We start from the raw sequence: 18,286 nt of genomic DNA, 5'->3' as shown, positions 1-18,286 counted from the left end.
GTTCATCAAGGAGCAACAAACAGAAGTTTCACTCCGTAGCCTGGCCAGTCACAAAACTGGTTTTCAACGCTTCTCTGATGCGCACCGCGCCCTGCTGTGCTCCTCTAACCGCCCTGGTGTCTGGCTGCGCGTAATCAGCGGCCAGGCGATTTGCCTCAACCTCCCACCCCGCCATAAATGTCTCCCCCTTACTTTCACAGATATTGTGGAGCGCACAGCAAGCAGCAATAACAATGGGGAGATTCTTTTCGCTAAGGTCTGAGCGAGTCAGTAAGCTGCGCCAGCGCGCTTTTAAACGGCCAAATGCACATTCCACCACCATTCGGCACTTGCTCAGCCTGTAGTTGAACAGGTCCTGACTACTGTCCAGGCTGCCTGTGTACGGCTTCATGAGCCATGGCATTAAGGGGTAGGCTGGGTCCCCAAGGATCACGATAGGCATTTCAACATCCCCAATGGTTATTTTCTGGTCCGGGAAGAAAGTCCCTTCCTCCAGCTTTCGAAACAGAAGAGACTGCCTGAAGACGCGAGCATCATGTACCCTTCCCGGCCAGCCCACGTTGATGTCGGTGAAACGTCCCTTGTGATCCACCAGGGCTTGCAGCAGCATTGAAAAGTACCCCTTGCGGTTTATGTAGTCGGCGGCTTGGTGCGCCGGTGCCAAGATAGGGATATGGGTTCCGTCTATGGCCCCACCACAGTTTGGGAATCCCATTGCAGCAAAGCCATCCACTATGGTCTGCACGTTTCCCAGAGTCACTACCCTTGATATCACCAGGTCTCTCATTGCCCTGGCAACTTGGATCACAGCAGCCCCCACAGTAGATTTGCCCACTCCAAATTGATTCCCGACTGACCGGTAGCTGTCTGGCGTTGCAAGCTTCCACAGGGCTATCGCCACTCGCTTCTCCACTGTGAGGGCTGCTCTCATCCTGGTATTCTGGCGCTTCAGGGCAGGGGAAAGCAAGTCACAAAGTTCCATGAAAGTGCCCTTACGCATGCGAAAGTTTCGCAGCCACTGGGCATCGTCCCAGACCTGCAACACGATGCGGTCCCACCACTCTGTGCTTGTTTCCCGGGCCCAGAATCGGCGGTCCACGGCATGAACCTGCCCCAGTAACACCAAGATTTCCACATTGCTGGGGCCTGTGCCTTGTGAGAGGTCCATGTCAATTTCCTCATCACTATCGTCGCCGCGCTGCAATCGCCTCCTCCTCAGCTGGTCCTGGTTTGGCTTTGGCATGTCCAGGAGGCTCTGCATGTTTTCCAGGACAATGCGCGTGGTGTTCATAGTGCTCAGAATTGCCGCGGTGATCTGAGCGGGCTCCATGATCCCAGTGCTGGCTATGGCGTCTGGTCTGAAAAAAGGCGCGAAAGTAGTATCTGACGGACCAGGGGAAGAAGGGAGGGAGGGAGAGAGGGAGGGAGGGGCGAGTGACACCGCGTACAGGTACAGGGAATGAAAATCAAGAAAGGTGGCTTTGCATCAGGGAGAAACACAAACAACTGTCACACAGAATGCCCCCCCCCCCCCAAAGATTGAACTCAAAAGCCTGGGTTTAGCAGGAGGGAGGGGGGAAGCAAATGAATGGAGAATAAATCTATTTTTTACATCTTAAGACGACGGCGCAGCATGACTGATAGCCCTTGGCATTTTCTGGGTGCTTGGCAGCAAATACTGGGCGCTTGGCAGTAAGCCTTCAGGTCTATTGCACCATCTGATACCCACTGCAGTACGACAACGATGGATACCAATCGTAATATGCTATCTACTGCCCAAAAGGCAAGGGGTTGCTGCTGTGTAGCAATCTAGCCCCACGTCTGCCAGCCCCATGTCTGCCAGCACCCAGATCGCCATCGGCCTCTTCTGGGTGCTTAGCAGACAATACTGGGCACTTGGCAGAAAATAGCATACTACGACTCTGCTAACGTGCAATGAGCCAGCAGGGCGCCTGGCAGAAAATAGCATACTATGACTGATAACCATCATTGTCTGACCGGGTGCCCATGATCGACAGCCACTGCAGTACGACGACGACGGTTACCAGTCGTAATAAACCATCTTCTACCAAAAGGCAAGGGGCTGGTGCAATGCAGCCCCACGGCTGCCAGCCCCACAGCTGCCTGCACCCAGATCGCCAATGAAGGCTACCAGTCATGCTGCACCGTCTACCGCCAAAAGGCAGTAAGCTGCTGCTGCTGTTTAGCAATGCAGTCCCATGTTTGCCGGCACCCGGAAGAGATATGGTGACGGTAAGCTGAGCTGAGCGGGCTCCATGCTTGGCGTGGTATGTTGTCTGCACAGGTAACCCAGGTAAAAAGGCGCGAATCTATTGTCTGCCGTTGCTGTGACGGCGGGGGAGGGGCCTGACGCAATGTACCCAGAACCCCTCGCGGCACTGCTTTGCATCATCCGGGCATTGCGATCTCAACCCATAATTCCAATGGGCGCCGGAGGCTCCGGGAACTGTGGGATAGGTACCATAGTGCAATGCGCCGGAAGTCGACGCTAGCCTCGGTACTGTGGACGCGGTCCGCCGACTTCATGCACTTAGAGCATTTTAGGTGAGGACACACACAATCGGCTGCATACAACCGGTTTCTATAAAACCGGCTTCTATAAATCCGACCTAATTCTGTAGTGTAGACATAGCCTAAGCAACAGTTGACTGAACTGGCAGGTGAAAGCACAGGGCTCAAAAGCCATCAGAAGAGCGGGGGAAATGCCACTGTTGCAGACACCACGCTCTGTGCTGCCCCAGGCAGAGAGGCAGGCCCTGAACCCATTCCTGCTTCAGCAGAAACACACAAACCAGCCACAACAAAACAACTTTGCAGCGAAGGATCCCAGCCCTTGACAAACAACAGGGAACTGTCTACAGCCATTACACTCACTTCACATAGCAGGGGACAGTGTGAACAGCTAGCCAATCCTGGGCATTACAAGGAAAAAGGGAATTTCAGATGTGTAGAGCTTCCCAAGTGATCCCCTCTGACCCCCAGACTCTTCCTCCCGGAGGGAGGAGGGATAGCTCAGTGGTTTGAGCATTGGCCTGCTAAACCCAGGGTTGTGAGCTCAATCCTTGAGGGGGCCATTTAGGGATCTGGGGCAGGGATCTGGTGCAAAAATCTGTCTGGGGATTGGTCCTGCTTTGAGCAGGGGTTGGACTAGATGACCTTTTGAGGTCCCTTCCAACCCTGATATTCTATGATCCTAAGAGGAAACAGGGCATGTGCCTCTCATCCCAGGCCCCTCTCCCTCTGTCCAGGTGAGTGACAGGAATTCCTGCTCAGAGGAGATGCGGGTGGGGAAGGGGAAAGACATGCTGTCAGAACCGGGTCATGGGCAGCCTGTGAGTATGGAGTGAGTTGGTCAGTATTGGGGCCGAAGGTCAGAGATCAATCCGGGACTAGGTCAAAACTAAAGTCAGAGTCCATTACCAAATTGAGAGTGTGCAGTCAGAATCGGGGACAGGCCAGGTCAGGATATTTCACTGGGGTCAGCATGGGGTCAGCAATGGTCTGAGGCTAGAGACAGTAAAACAGGATCAGGGTTGGGATGCGAGCCTAGATCAAAAGCCGGGAGGTCTGCATTGCTCAGACAACTCTAGGAAAGGGCTTCCTGATTTAGATGGAGAGTGCCAGCCTACCAGGGAATCATGGAGAGCTGTCACTCATGCCCCATAGGGTGGGACTTCCTGCAGGATTTAGCCTCCCAGTTCCTCTTCGTGGCAACTGTGCCTAGGCCCTGTGGTTTCTTACATCACTCCCCCCCTCTTCAGGGCCCTTCTTTTCAGATTGCTGCGAGTTACAAAATTTCGGGATCCATTTGCTGCACTTCCCAATAATATTCGGTATACTGTGGTTGGAGGAGCATGACCTGCATATCTCCAGGAGGGGGAAGAGCATGGGACAGGACGGGGAAGAACTGGGCTTCTCTGGATGAACCTCATGAAATTCTCTTACCAGGTTGAGGGCGTGGACATGGGAGGCAGGTTGTCAAGTAAGCTCTTCAAGTCTATATGCTTCCCAGTCTACAAGGTAGGACAGGTGTCCCCAGGTGCATATGGAATTAAGGGTGGCATGCACCTCATACTCTTTGTAGTCCTGGACTTTGACCAGTAGAAATGGAGGAGTGGTTTGGCCAGGGAAGGGGTTATCACTGTAGGATTTTAGGAGGGACATGTGGAGAACACATGGAATGTACCTTAAGGGATCAGGGATCAGCTGTAATTTGAAAGCGACAGAGTTGACTTGCTGGCAGACCCAGAGGGTCCCAGGAACGGGCAGTCTAGCTCGCAAGAAGGTCTATTGTTCAGAAGATGCTTCAAAGTGAGACAGACTTTCTAGACAACAGTGGCTCCCAGGTGAGGGGTCCTCCTTCGAGGCGAACCAAATAAGGGAGATCAGATCTTAGTGAATAGCTGCACTGAGGAAATTATGGAGTTTGAGGAGATATGGTGGCACGACAGTAGGTTTCTTGCCCTCCTCACGATAGTACTGTCCTTTTCGCGAGAAGGCATCAACCTTTCCATTTTGGGACCCAGGTTGGTAGATGATGGTGAATTTGAACAGAGAAAACAGGGCCCACCTTAGCTGCCTTCAGTTTAAAATTTGAGGCTTGCAGAGATATTCAAGCTTATGGTCTGTGAAGACCTAAACAGGGTACCGAACCCCCTCGAGGTGGTGGCACTACTCCTCGAACACAGTTTTAGTTGCAAGAAGCTCGTCTAGTATTTCGTAATTTATTTTCGCTAGGGTGAGCTTGCAAGAGATGACTAAAAATGTGCAGTGGTGCAAGACTTGCTGGGCTTGGAGCTTCTGAGAGAGTACCTCCCCATGGACCACGTTGGACACATTGGCCTCCACAATGAACATGCAGGTTGGATTGTGGTGCACCAGGATGGGAGCCATGGTGAAGGAGGAGTTGAGCTGAATGAAGTCATGCTGGGCGAAGGCATTGTGGGCTTCGGGTGACCAAGTGAACCAGATGGTCTTACGAAGGAGTGAAGTCAGGGGAACCACTTTGTGTGAGAAGTCGGAGATAACCAACCAATAAAAATTGGCAAACCATAGGAAGTGTTATAATTCACAGGGCTTCCAGGGAGCTACTAAGTCATGAATTGATGCTATCTTTTGGGAATCCATCTGAATGCCCCCTGGGGAGATGATATAGCCCAAAACTTCGAGGGAAGGCTGGTCAAGAGGCATTTTTCCAGTTTGGCATATAGTCCATGCTTCTACAGCCTTTCTAGAGCAGATCCAACATAATGACACTGTTGTTCTTGGCTCTCTGAGAACATGAGGATATCATTGAGATAAATGACATTTATCCAATATGTCCTTGAACATGTCGTTCACAAAGTGTTGCAAAATTGCAGGGGCATTGGTCAGGCCAAACAGCATTACTGAATATGCGAAGTGTCTGTACTGGGCATGAAAGGTGGTTTTTCACTCATTGGTGGCTCTTATATGCTCCAAGTGGTAAGCTCCCAAAAGGTCTTCCTTTGTGAAGATCCTGGCTGTTCGCACATGATTTAGCAATCCCAGGATAAGAGGCAGAGGATACTGGTTGTGGACTGTGACCTGATTTAGGGCTCAACAGTCCATGCAAAGACACAATGATCCATCCTCCTTCTGTATAAAAAGTACTAGGGCCCCTGCTGGGGAGATAGATTGACAGATGAAATCCTTCTCAAGATTTTCTTGGATATAGTTGTGCACTGCTGCCAGTTTATGTATCAATCCATATGGGGCCTTCAATCTATGGTCTATGAAAGGCTGGGCAAACCATGGTCTTGGTGTGGGGGCAGGATGTCCACGATTTTTTTTCTCAAAAACATCAGGTGTGTTCCTGGTATTTCTTTGAGAGACAGGGTTTTGGGCTCAAGGCAATTTCTTTCTGGCTGGCCCAGGTTACCCCTAGAGTGGTAACATCCCTCCCTGAGGTTCAGAGATTGGCTCACAGTGGGGTTGCAGGCAGATTTTTTGGCAATAATAGGAAGAAATGTTGATGCTCTTCCCCCTCCTGGAGATATGCAGGTCATGCTCCTCCAACCACAGTATACCGAATATTATTGGGAAGTGCAGCGAACGGATCCCAAAATGTTGTAACTTGCAGCAATCTCCCACGCCAACCTCGAAAAGAACAGTTTTCTGGGTTCCTGGACCAGATGACGGGGTAATCCATCAACTGTGGCTACCAGGTCCAGTGAAGGTTTGGGCTGAAGGAGAATTTGTAGAGTCTGGACCACCGTTGCATGTATAAAATTATCTGTGGCACCAGAGTTGATCCTGGCTAACTGCAGGGGAATTGAGTGCAAGTGAGGGTCCCAATGTTCTTCAGTAGAAACAAAGGTTAAGTTGCTGGCTTTCCTTTACCTCCATGATCCAAACATTTGTGACCCAGATCCATCTACATCAGTTCAAGACCTGGTTCCTCGGGCCTATGCACAGTGAGTGGGCATAGCTGTATTGGGCTCCCTTCATCTCCTCCTCTCATTTGCACACCCAGGTGTCAATACAAAGGAGAAGATCAATGAAGGTGTTGAGTCAGGTAGGTTTCTCTACATGAACTAGCTTGTCTTCTACCTCTTTGAACTGGCACAGTTGCGCTGCCATATTCCACTAGACATTAGCTACCAGTCATCAGAAATGGGCGGTGTTTGAAGTGGCGGGCCCTTGCCTTGTCTAAGCTTCCAGAGGGCGGCCTATGCCAAGTGCATGTGGCGCGGGTGGTCATCAAAAATGGCTGAGAATTCCCACAGGAGTCATCCCAGTTGGAGAGTACTGGGCTAACAGAGGAGAGGCCCATCTATCACCATCCCCACCTTTGCTTGGTTCATGGAGTACATTCAGGGATGTAGCTGGAAAAGCAGCAACACTGAACTCCAGAGAGATTACTGATGAACCCAGGAAGCTGAGTAGCAGATACCGTCTCCTCAGCTGCCCCGGAACCTGCATGGCACATGTAAAAGCTGAGCATTCTTTGGGAAGAGCTTTTGCTTTTCCTGCCAGACGGCTCGGGGTCTCAGGAGGGGAGTCAAGTATCAGAGGGGTAGCCATGTTAGTCTGGATCTGTAAAAGCAGCAAAGGGTCCTGTGGCACCTTATAGACTAACAGACGTATTGGAGCATAAGCTTTCGTGGGTGAATACCCACTTCATCTGAGGCGTCCAATGAAGTGGGTATTCACCCACGAAAGCTCATGCTCCAATACGTTAGTCTATAAGGTGCCACAGGACTCTTTGCTGCTTTTTCAGGAGGGGAGGGGCAGCGCATTTCCCATTCTCCAGCGGCAGCTCAGAGAAGCTCAGAGGGGCTCCTCCAGCCATGGGAGGGTGGGGGGTCTGGGGCTCCTGCTGCGGGGCGGGGGTAGAGAGAAGGGACTGGGAGCTCTGGGGGGTGGGATTGGAGCGTCAGGCAGAAGGGGTGGGGCCGGGGGGCTAGCCTCCCCAAAGAGGGGGTCCACCCACGGTGCTGATGGACAACTTCATTGTAGTTTCTCTCAAGCCTGGCACAGATTCTTGGAGGAGGTGAGGGGAGATAAGTGACAGTATGGGAACTCTTTCACTCCACCGGTCTCCCACTGAACAAGAGAAATGTTTTTGCCACAGCTTCCTCCACAACCAAAACTGCCTCAGGTACTTGATGGGAGCAAAGATGCTCCTGTCTCCCAAACTCCAGCCCACAGGAACCTTAAGTGGCTACTAATGTTTGAATTCACAGCAGCTTCTTGCCTACAGGAAGCCTCAGTTGCTACTGTCTCATCCCTTCTCCCCACCTCACCCCAACTAGGAAACTACCTGAAAAGGACGCAGAGCTACTACCTGGAGAAAGGAGAGAACAGCACAGGATAGTCTAGGCCCTAAACACCCAAAAAGTACCTGGTTTTATTGCAGGATGAGTCATGCACCCAGCTGGGCCTGCCTAAAGACCAAGTTTAAAAAAAAGAAAAGGTGAGCTTCTGCAGTTTACAGACTCCCTGGTGGACTGGAGATGCCCTGAAAACATGTACACCTCTACCTCGATATAACGCTGTCCTCGGGAGCTAAAAAAAAATCTTACCGCGTTATAGGTGAAACCGCGTTATATCGAACTTGCTTTGATCCACTGGAGTGTGCAGCCCTGCCCCCCCGGAGCACTGCTTTACCGCGTTATATCCGAATTCATGTTATATCGGGTCGCGTTCTATCGGGGTAGAGGTGTACGTAGCACATGGAATAGCAAGAGAGAACAGCGGAATTATGAGAACTTGTTTTACAGACTATTTGGGATTCAAGAACTAAAATCCCTTAATCTGGAACATGAAGTAGTCAATAAATAAGCCTTTCCCAGTGCAGCAGGCTACAACAATCTTCCTCATCTGTCACCTAAAAGGACTTTTCCACACAACACAACACGCGCCCCCCCCCGCTGCCCAGGAACTCTCTGCAAACTGGATATCATTCCTGGATATTACCACTGTGATCACCTATGTCACTGGATAATCCTAGATAACCATATGGAATACAAGTTAATACTTGTAATCATAGGTCTGCCTGCTATGGATCAATAATGCACATTTAGGGAGGGGTGTTTAGTTATCGCTTACTTTTAAATTACTTTGTTTTACAATGTTTTGAAAATAGCAATGCCTCTTGGAGGCCTGACAGACAACAGTTTGAAAACCAAGTCAGAGTCAGATCTGAGACGTGTCTGGGACTCAAATGACAGAGACCACATAGGAAATAAAATTCCCTGCTCTGTTTTCCTCTCAGCTGGCCCTGTAATTGTGGAAAGATGGGATGTTACTACATCTCCTCAGATTCCCCCTAAAATCTACTAGATGGCATTATCTTGGCTAGAGGAAGCAGTGTGAATGATAGTCAAGTGCCCAGGACAAGAAAAAGATGTTGCTGCACCCTGGAAAAATGCTAACTTGAAAACAAATTAAGAAAGCCAGATCTACTGATGTTCAGAGACTAAGTGCAGGGATCCAGCTATGGGAAAGAATAATGGCAAAAGCAGTTTGATAAAGGTCTCTGCATTACAGAGGTGTCTGGTAGTGACTTTATAATTAAGGTTGTGTTCCAAAATGGGCTTAAAATAGGACATAAATTCCTGTTGTTCTCTGAGAGTAGTTGGTTTATCAGCAAGATATTTCACAAACAGTTTCCATGCCCTTTGGATTTTCTGTGTAGTTTGATTTCTCTGAACACATTTATAATGGGAAACCTCTGAATTTGGGCTCTGTCTCATTTTTTCCCCCTTGTCAGGTACTTTTCATAGATCAATCACCAATCTTAAAAATATTATTTATTCATTCAAAAGGTGAGAGGTGTCTGCTGACTTGATCTCCTACAACAGATAAAGCTGTTTTAAACTATTTAGATTGACAGGAATTTTTAAGCAGCTATTCATGATACCACTGAAAAGTTTATGCATTGTGCACACACGCCTGATTGGAGGAGCTGTGGGGGTGGTACACAAACCTGACTGATGGGTGCCAGAAGCACACAAAACTCTGCATAAAATATTCTTTATCAGCAACTGTACTTTTGCCCCCTTCATGTTCACTCCCTACCACCCCCTCCACACTCATCCAACCCATACCCCCAGGTAAGTATAAAAACCTCAACACACACACTGTAGTGAAGCAGTTAGGGTTGCTGCACACAAAGCATGCCTGACACACCCACAAAAGCAAGGAAGTGAAAAGTTAAGCCACTTACTACAACATACCCTGCTCTCCTTCACCTACATTACCACAACTCCTGGACATCACAGACCATGTTGCTGCAACCTTAACTCTGCTCCCTTAGGGATGCCAGGCTTCCATCACTATCTTAACTACCTATCTGCACACCTATCTTCACCAAACTCCCAACACAACGAACTACTACACCAAACACCCATAAAAAGTGGTGGAAACAATCCGGTAAAGGAACATGTGCAGAAAAGCAAAAGGAAGGCAGAGTTAAGTTTGTGGCATGTGGTGTCCAGTAGTTACGGTAATGATAAGGTTGAGGATGGGATATAGGGTATGTGCTGCTATGTGGCTTAACTGCTCATTTCCTTGTTTTTACAAATTTGTCAGGTATGTGCTATGGGCAACAACTCCTCCACAAAGATTTGTGTATTAATTATTTTTAATTTTTGTATCACAGCAGCAACTGGGGTCTCCAGCCAAGATCCGGTCTCACTATAAACCCTACATAACACTGAAAGACAGTTGACACATTGAGTAACTTACAGTCTAGATTAAAACAGGACAAAGCGGTGGGGTAGCAGAAAGAGGAAGGTGAGGAGAGAAAGATAATAGTCAGAAAAATGCCAGGTTATGTAAACCAGCTGTATGCACAATTCCCAACTCAACTCCCAGTACCTGTTCCCCTAAAATTAGACTTCTTTGGGGATACAACAATCAGCCCCCTAATGTAAGTGGAAGGGAGCTAGCTGGAGGCAAGGCATTTTCAGTGAAGGGTCTTCAGTTCAAACTCCTTTGCTCTCCCCACCACTTGGTCCAACAGAGATATTCACATCTGAATTCAGAACAAGATGTAGGAAATCAATGGTCTCCTGTTGATGTGATCCCCTTTTGGGGGACAGGCAGTGGCAGCGGTGAAGTCAGTCAGTGGGAACTGGGAGGCTGAGATTTAATTTTTTATTTAGATTTCTCAGATACTCACCTGTGATTGTGCCTAGAGTATCTGAGAAATCTAAATAAAAAAAATAAATCTTAATCTCCCAGCTCCCCTGACTGGCTTCCCCCCTTCCCCACCCCGCAAAAGGAGGCCTCATCAAAAAGAAAACACTGATTTTCTACACCTTGCTCTCCATTCAAACCTACTCGTCTTCAATAACATCCTTATGGAAGCCTCACAGTTTCCTGTCTGTTACTGTTCACAGCTCAGGGAGATTCCAAACCAGCTGAACACCACATCCCAGAAAGGTGCTGCCTTGCCCCTGCAGCCAACCAGTGCCCCATCACAACACCACACCCAACCAGGCCAAACTCTCAGAACAGAGTAGAGCTAGAGTCACACCCTAGAGTCACACAACTTATAAGCGCCCACCTATATTTATAAATACAATTGAGTCAGGGGACCAGTACAAGATGGCTGCAGCACTGTTCAGAGCTTTAGCCTAAGGTCCAGTCTACACTCCATATTGCAGCTGTGTTATAACCAGATCCTCTGAATTCAGTCATATGTATGGTGTGGATGAGCCCTAAGTGATTTTGTGCTACCCTTAATTATTCAATCAGGGCTTGCTCTGCTGCAAGAGGAGAAGGTAACTGCCCCCTCAGCGTCTCTAGAAGCTGTTCCACCAGCTACAGGAAGCCCATTACAACCATATTAGCTTCCTTTTCTTTTAAGGAAAGTTTTAATGACAGGATGTTCCATTCTCTCAGCCACTAATTACACACCATCACCAAGTAAATGCCCAAGACATGGAAGTTCCACGCATTACATGGCTCTCTGCTATACGCACCAAGTTTCAAAAACTTTTTAGGGCCATAGCAGTCTGGAGCTTAGCAGCAACCAAACACACAAGGTGACTCAAAAATGGCCTGGGCACTACTAGTGGCATTAGGGATTTCTAGACTGAAGTTCCCCCTTTTCAAACTAAATGCCAGTGGAGAATTGAGGCGTCCAAAAAGTTATTATCAGGAGCCTAACTGTGGTTCTGAAATCCCTACACACATTTGTTGATGGGGAAGGAGAGGGTAGTCTTACTTCTTGATGCAGTTGGTCATGAGAAGGTGGACATCCTGTCTCTCATCCAGTAGCAGCATGGCACCTAAGTACCCAATGCGCTTGTCTGTGAATTTCTGAGAGGCAATAAGTTTGAGGCACTCCAACTGCAAAAAAAACATAGATAAATCAGTATAAATCATACTCCTGTGCTGGGAGCAATAATAGTTTGCACTTGTATAGTATCTTCCGTCCAAGTATATCCAAGTGCTTCACTAAGTTAGTATTATCTCCATTTTAAAGATTAGGGAGAAAAGCAACCCATGACCTGCCTAAAGTCTCAACAAGTCAGAAGAGGAGCCAGGAACAAAACTCAAGTCTCTTGATGTAGCTACCAGACCATGCTGCCTCTCATGGCTATGAAACTCTCTTAAAGTGTACTGGAGATCCATGGGCATGAACTAAAACAGGGTGACACAGAAGTCATCAGTAAGTGAAAGACATCATCCATCATCATTCAAGGCATACTATAGGTCTGCACAAATTAGAAATCCATTTCAATACCAGTCTAATAGAGAAAATCCATCATGGATACAGAGAGAAAAGAAACTGACAAACCCAATCTCTTTATATAATTGTATATTGGATTCATACCCCAAAATTCCAGCACCCATGAAATATCACCTATTAATTAAATATGCACTTACTAATTGAGTGTATGTAAGACATTTGACCAAACAAAAAGAGAAGATCTTGGTAATATTGAAAATAAAAAACAGTACCTTCAAACAGAGGTAGAATAAGGAAGTTTTTAAATGTTGGGGCAAATGTCACTCTGATAAGTGGAAGGATTTCATTAGGATGGACAACCCTTAAAACAGATGTAAGTGATATATTAAAAAAATAAAATAAAGTGTAATATGAGTTGATACAGATTGCTTAACTTTATTAACAACTTCCAGGGAAGAAAAAAACTAAAGCTATCAGTATTAGAAAATTGTATACACGTGCTTGAAGTTTCAGCAATCAAGATTACTGCTGGAATGTATAACCTCATGACTGTGTTTTTAAAAAACAAACTGCATAAAGCTGTTATGGAATATAGACTGTAAATATGAAACAGCAGCAAAATAATGGAATAAAATAACAGAAAAGGTTGGTGAGGTAATATCTTTTATTGGACCAACTTCTGTTGGTGAAAGAGAGAAGCTTTCAAGCTACACAAGTCCAGAACTGAAGAGCTGTGTGTAGCTTGGAAGCTTGTCTCTTTCACCAACAGAAGCTGGTCCAATAAAAGATACATCTCACCCACCTTGTCTCTCTAATATCCTGGGACCAACACAGCTACAACACCACTGCAAATGGAATCAGATAATGCAAATTATAAGTACTGGCTCTAACACTAATCAATTAGTGCAAGTTCAGTACTATATAACATACTATAAAGTATGTCTCTCCATCTCTATATAACAAAATATATATTACCCCGGATATCTATATGAAATGCAAAATAGCCAGGTTGGGAACTCTGGATGGTAAAAAAAAAATTGAAAACCATCCTGAAAGTAGAAAAAATATTAGAGATAGAACTCAAACAGGACTTCAAGACACATACTGTATTGAGAAACTGCATGTTAAAAGGACTCAAACTGGGAGTAAAGAAGCTAGTTCTGCTCTTGCTCTTTATACCAAAAAAGGCAAACTTAAATTTGTGGACCCAGACGATTACTATTATAGCTCACTGGAAAAAACTATTAATACAATATCTTGTAGTGGAAGACAAACATTATGAAAACAGTGCAAGAGAATTTTTTTTTAAATGGATAGAAGTAAAAGTATACATTGCACACAAAAACAAAATAATAGAAATACTGAAATCACAGAGATGCTTTGATATAGACATGGTAATCCTATAGTTATAGGATAGTCAAGAAGGATATACACAGAGGATACCTGAATTACATAACCACTCCTCCTCTAGCTCTCTCTTTCTTCTGCTGACACTGTGCGCTCCTGCCCCACTGGGGGAACATTTAGCTTCCCACAATGAAAATTAATACAAATGGTTAAATATATATTTATCATATTATGTTTGTGTTTAAATAATTGGGGGGGGGGAAGAAATGGTAATGATATATGGCCAATATACAACACGTTGATGAAAATTGTTAATTCTGTAATAAGACATTGTAATGGGCTGCATGGCGTGCCCTTGCGTATCCAACCCCTTGGCCCCGCTCCTCACAGACTCAGGGACACTCCAAGCTGGTGCAACACCCGTGCCCTTTATTTGTGTCCGTTTTCCACCACCAGTGTCCTACTATATACAGGCTATTTACAGTGTCATGGCTTAACACCAGCCTGGTCAGCAACAGAGTAGCAGGCTCCTACATCTCCCTGAGCCTCCCGTCTCTCGTGGTCTCCGCCCCACCTTCCACTCACTTCCTCTAAGCCTTATAGCTCCTACTTAATGAGGCTAGCAGATGCAGTCAGTGATTAGGCAAACCTTCCTTGGAGGTTTTTAAGGCCCGGCTTGATAAAGCCCTGGCTGGGATGATTTAGTTGGGAATTGGTCCTGCTTTGAGCAGGGGGTTGGACTAGATGACCTCCTGAGGTCCCTTCCAACCCTGATATTCTATGATTCTATTTACCCAGCCCCAATCTATTCCCCCTGATTGGGGCTGGAGTAGCAGGAGCTGATGGAGGCTTCCCCAGCAACACCCTGCCACAGACATGTACCTATAAAAAACAAGACAATATAACTAATGTCTTGCTGTAAATAATCTTAAATATTAAAATAAAATATTCCTCCCAAAAAAACCATCGTAACAGTGAATTTAAAGGAAAACAGAAAAGATCTGCACAGTAGAAACCCTATTATATAAACTAACTGGGAATTGAGACGTTCATAAAATGGAACATCTCAAAGTTACAACAGGTACAGTGCACTGCACTGCTTTCTCCTTGTTCTTCAAAACCACTGCAAAGTGACAGCCATTGCAATGTGAAGGGATGTTGACTTGCTCTTCATCAATATCACTCCTTAGGTGACACTCTCCCGCCCCAGTCAAGAAAAATGGCCCATATGGTGCTCAAAAGATCACTGTTTGTAAAATGGAGGTTCTAATGTAATTAAAATAATGTAAACTATTTAAAATCACAACCCAATCAAGATGTGTAGCCTTACTGTGGCAATTTGGGTGATGTGCTGCACCTTTGAGGTACCCTAGAGCAGCGTTTCTCAACCTTTTTGATACTAGGCACTGGCTTTCTGCCTTTCTAAACTGTGTCAGGGAGATCTCAGGGACTGGTGTCAGTCCATGGACCAGTCATTGAGAAACACTGCCCTAGAGAACATTTAAACATATACTAACCCATATCCTAAACCAGGCTAAATTAGAGATTAACTGGTCTGACAATTTAGAAGAGAGATTGGTAATTCACTGAATACGAAGCTTGCAAAAGGAGGTTTGATGGCTGGCATGTTTCTACATCACAGCTGCACACAGGCCCCACCTACACTAAGAAACTGAGCCAGATTTTGAAATGGCTTTTAAATACAGTATCTCCTCGCTTAACGTTGTAGTTACGTTCCAGACAATCAACAAGCTGGAACTGGTCTTGTGGTTCCCAGACCAGGTAAATATAAACCTCACAGGAGAAAAAGCAACTCAGAACTGGTCTACACTACCGAATTAGGTTGATGTAAGGCAACTTATGTCGACCTAACTCTGTAAAATGTAGCTCCCACTGATGTAAGTCACCCACTACATCGACACAATAATGCCACCTCCACGAGAGGCGTAGCACTTCAGTCGATGTAGTAGGGTGACACGTTACATACATCGCCTGTTTGTCATCCCTGCACAGGGTTAACAGCTGGAGCCCCACTGCCCGCGTCCCACAATGCCCCACACAGTTAAATCAGTGGAAGTGTTCCGGATGGGGACATACACTGCCAACAGAAGCAGCACAGTGTGGATGTGAAACGCCACTTTAATTAGTGGCTGTACGTTGACTTAATTTTGTAGTGTAGACATGTCCTTAGTCTGCTCAATGTCACTCCAGGGCTTGGAACTCACTCCTGCCTGACAGTGGCAACAGACTCCTCAAGCCTTAGCCTGCTCCAGCCTTACTCTTATTCTCTCCCTGTACCTAGTCATGCTCCAGCCCTGCTCTTGCTGCTGCCCTACTCCTGCTCCAGCCTCACTCCAACTCTGCCCTGGACTCCTGATTCCAGCTCCAACCACTATGCTTGACCATCCCCATTCCAGTTTCTGACAATTTGAGCAGACCCAGTTGGGCTCAGTGGCCAAGATAGATCTCCTATGCCAGCAGGTACCCCCTACAATTAAAATGAAGTCTCCAGGCAATCCTGCCACTGATATGGCAGAACTAGTTCAAGGTCTCCAGAATCAAGTGGCCTAGCTACAACGCAAAAATGCCTTCTTATGTTCGCAGGTCCCAGGCTCCCTCGTGCCATCAGGCACAACAGCCCAAAGTCTAGGCCCAAAGATCCCACTATCGGAGAAATTTGACGGGAACCATCAGACATTTCATGAGTTCCTCAGTCAATGTCATCTGCTGTTCTGTTGGGCCCACCCGTGTACCCAAACAACCAGACCAAGGTAGGAATCATCACCAGCGTATTGACAGGTAAAGCACTGGATTGGGCAAGGAGACCCGATTCTCAATGACTTTGATGAATTCGTTCGTGTCTTTTCACTCATGTTTGATGACCCACACTGTGCCCGCTCCACCAAAGTTACCCTGCAGTCACTCAAACAAGGCCCCCGTCCTGTTGCGACCTATGCCACCCACTTCCGTCATCTGGTCTCAGACATGGCCTGGAATGAAGCAGCACAGATTTATCATTTCTATCTAGGCCTGAACGATGAGATTAAAGACAAACTGGCCCGGGTTGATACCTCCACAGCACTACTGCCCTACATTAAGCTATGTATCCAAATTGACAACCGTTTGAGTGATGCCAGGAAAGAAGGAAGGTACACACTCGGTCCCTGCCTAGTCTTGTCCCATTCCTGCCACACACACACACACACACACACAGGTAATTGCTGGACCCGAACCCATGCAGGTAGACCTGACAAAACGGCGCCTCTTAGATCGAGAGAAGGAATATCGTCATCTGAATGACCTCTGCCTGTACTGTGGGGAACGAGGCCACTTTGCCACCAAGTGTCCCCTCAAGTCCTGTCTCAGGACTGGTCTGGGAAAATGGGCAGGTTCAGCCTCCTTAGAGGGAACGCAACCAGACAGAATGACGGGATTGGATTCCCCGAACAGAACTCCTCTGCTACCTGTGTGTATCCTAACCGCCAAGGACAATGTCCAATCCCACCTTCAAGTGCAGCTCTGACTTTGGTTCCTGTCTACACCTGAGGTGAGCTGCACCCAGCTTGCTCCGATAGACTCTGGAGCTTCTGGCAATTTCATGGACACTGGATTTGCTAAAACTAACCACCTACCAATGCAATGGAAGCTTGCCCCCAACTTGGAGGAGACAATTGATGGCAGCTTGCTGTCCTCAGACCCTGTCATCCGTGAGACTGCATCTCTCTGAACTGTAATTCAAGACCACCAGGAAGCCCTGCAATTTAACCTGATTGGCTCATTCCTGTTCCCAACTGTGCTTGGCATTCGCTGGCTCTCCCTCCACAATCCGAGCATTTCCTAGAGAGCATGAGAAGTCTGGTCCCTATAGGAGTACCTTGAGGAAAATCTAGCAAACAATTTTATCCACTATTCTACATCTCCTGCCAGGGTACCAATCCTTTTTGTTTAAAAAAAAAAAAAAAAAAAAAATGGCACCCTGCGCCTCTGCGTAGACTATCGAGTGCTCACCAGTATCACCATCAAAAATAAATATCCTTTCCCACTGATCAATGAACCACTATAGAGTCAGCCCAGCTAAAATTTTCATTAAACTCGACCTATGTGGCACCTATAACCTAGTCCACATCCGAGAGGGCGATGAATGGAAAACAGCTTTTCGTACCTGATATTGACATTTTGAATACCCTGTCACGCCTTTTGGTCTCTCCAATACCCCTGCCACATTCCAGCACGTGGTCAATGATATCTTCAGAGATGTTCTGAACCAGTTTATCATAATCTATCTAGACATCCTTATTTTTTTTAAGAGAACCCAACAGTTACTACGTGAACTTCTCCAAGCACAAGGTCTGTATGGGAAACCTGAAAAATGTGAATTTGATTGCACCTCTATGAACTTCTTGGGTTATACTTAGGGCTGTCAAGCAATTAAAAAAATTAATCGCAATTAATCGCACTGTTAAACAATAATAGAATACCATTTATTTAAATATTTTGGATGTTTTCTACATTTTCAAATATACTGATTTCAATTACAACAAAGTGCACAGTGCTCACTTTATATTTATTTTTGATTACAAATATTTGCACTGTAAAAAAACCCAAAAGAAATAGTATTTTTAATTCACCTAATACAAGTACTGTAGTGCAATCTCTTTATCATGAAAGTTGAACTTACAAATGTAGAATTATGTACCAAAACTGCATTCAAAAATAAAACAGTGTAAAATTTCAGAGCCTGCAAGTCCACTC

The 18,286-nt window shown here is 46.4% G+C and overlaps 1 protein-coding gene across 3 annotated transcripts in view; it reads right to left on the bottom strand.

Moving 5' to 3' along the window:
* The window catches only part of LOC112103869 (adaptor related protein complex 1 subunit gamma 1), a 101,206-nt gene that overhangs the window by 47,795 nt on the left and 35,125 nt on the right, over positions 1–18,286 (bottom strand). For all 3 annotated transcript variants that reach the window (XM_026663251.2, XM_026663252.2, XM_026663253.2), the window contains exon 3: positions 11,720–11,844. In XM_026663251.2, the coding sequence (XP_026519036.1) occupies positions 11,720–11,844 (125 nt within the window). The remainder of the gene's footprint in view (positions 1–11,719; positions 11,845–18,286) is intronic.

The sequence above is a fragment of the Terrapene carolina genome, unplaced genomic scaffold (assembly GCF_002925995.2).
Source record: "Terrapene carolina triunguis isolate 2854851 unplaced genomic scaffold, T_m_triunguis-2.0 Scaffold32922, whole genome shotgun sequence".
Classification (NCBI taxonomy): Eukaryota; Metazoa; Chordata; order Testudines; family Emydidae; genus Terrapene; species Terrapene triunguis.
Note: the sequence above shows the minus strand (reverse complement) of the source record. Positions and strands in the feature narration are given on the sequence as shown.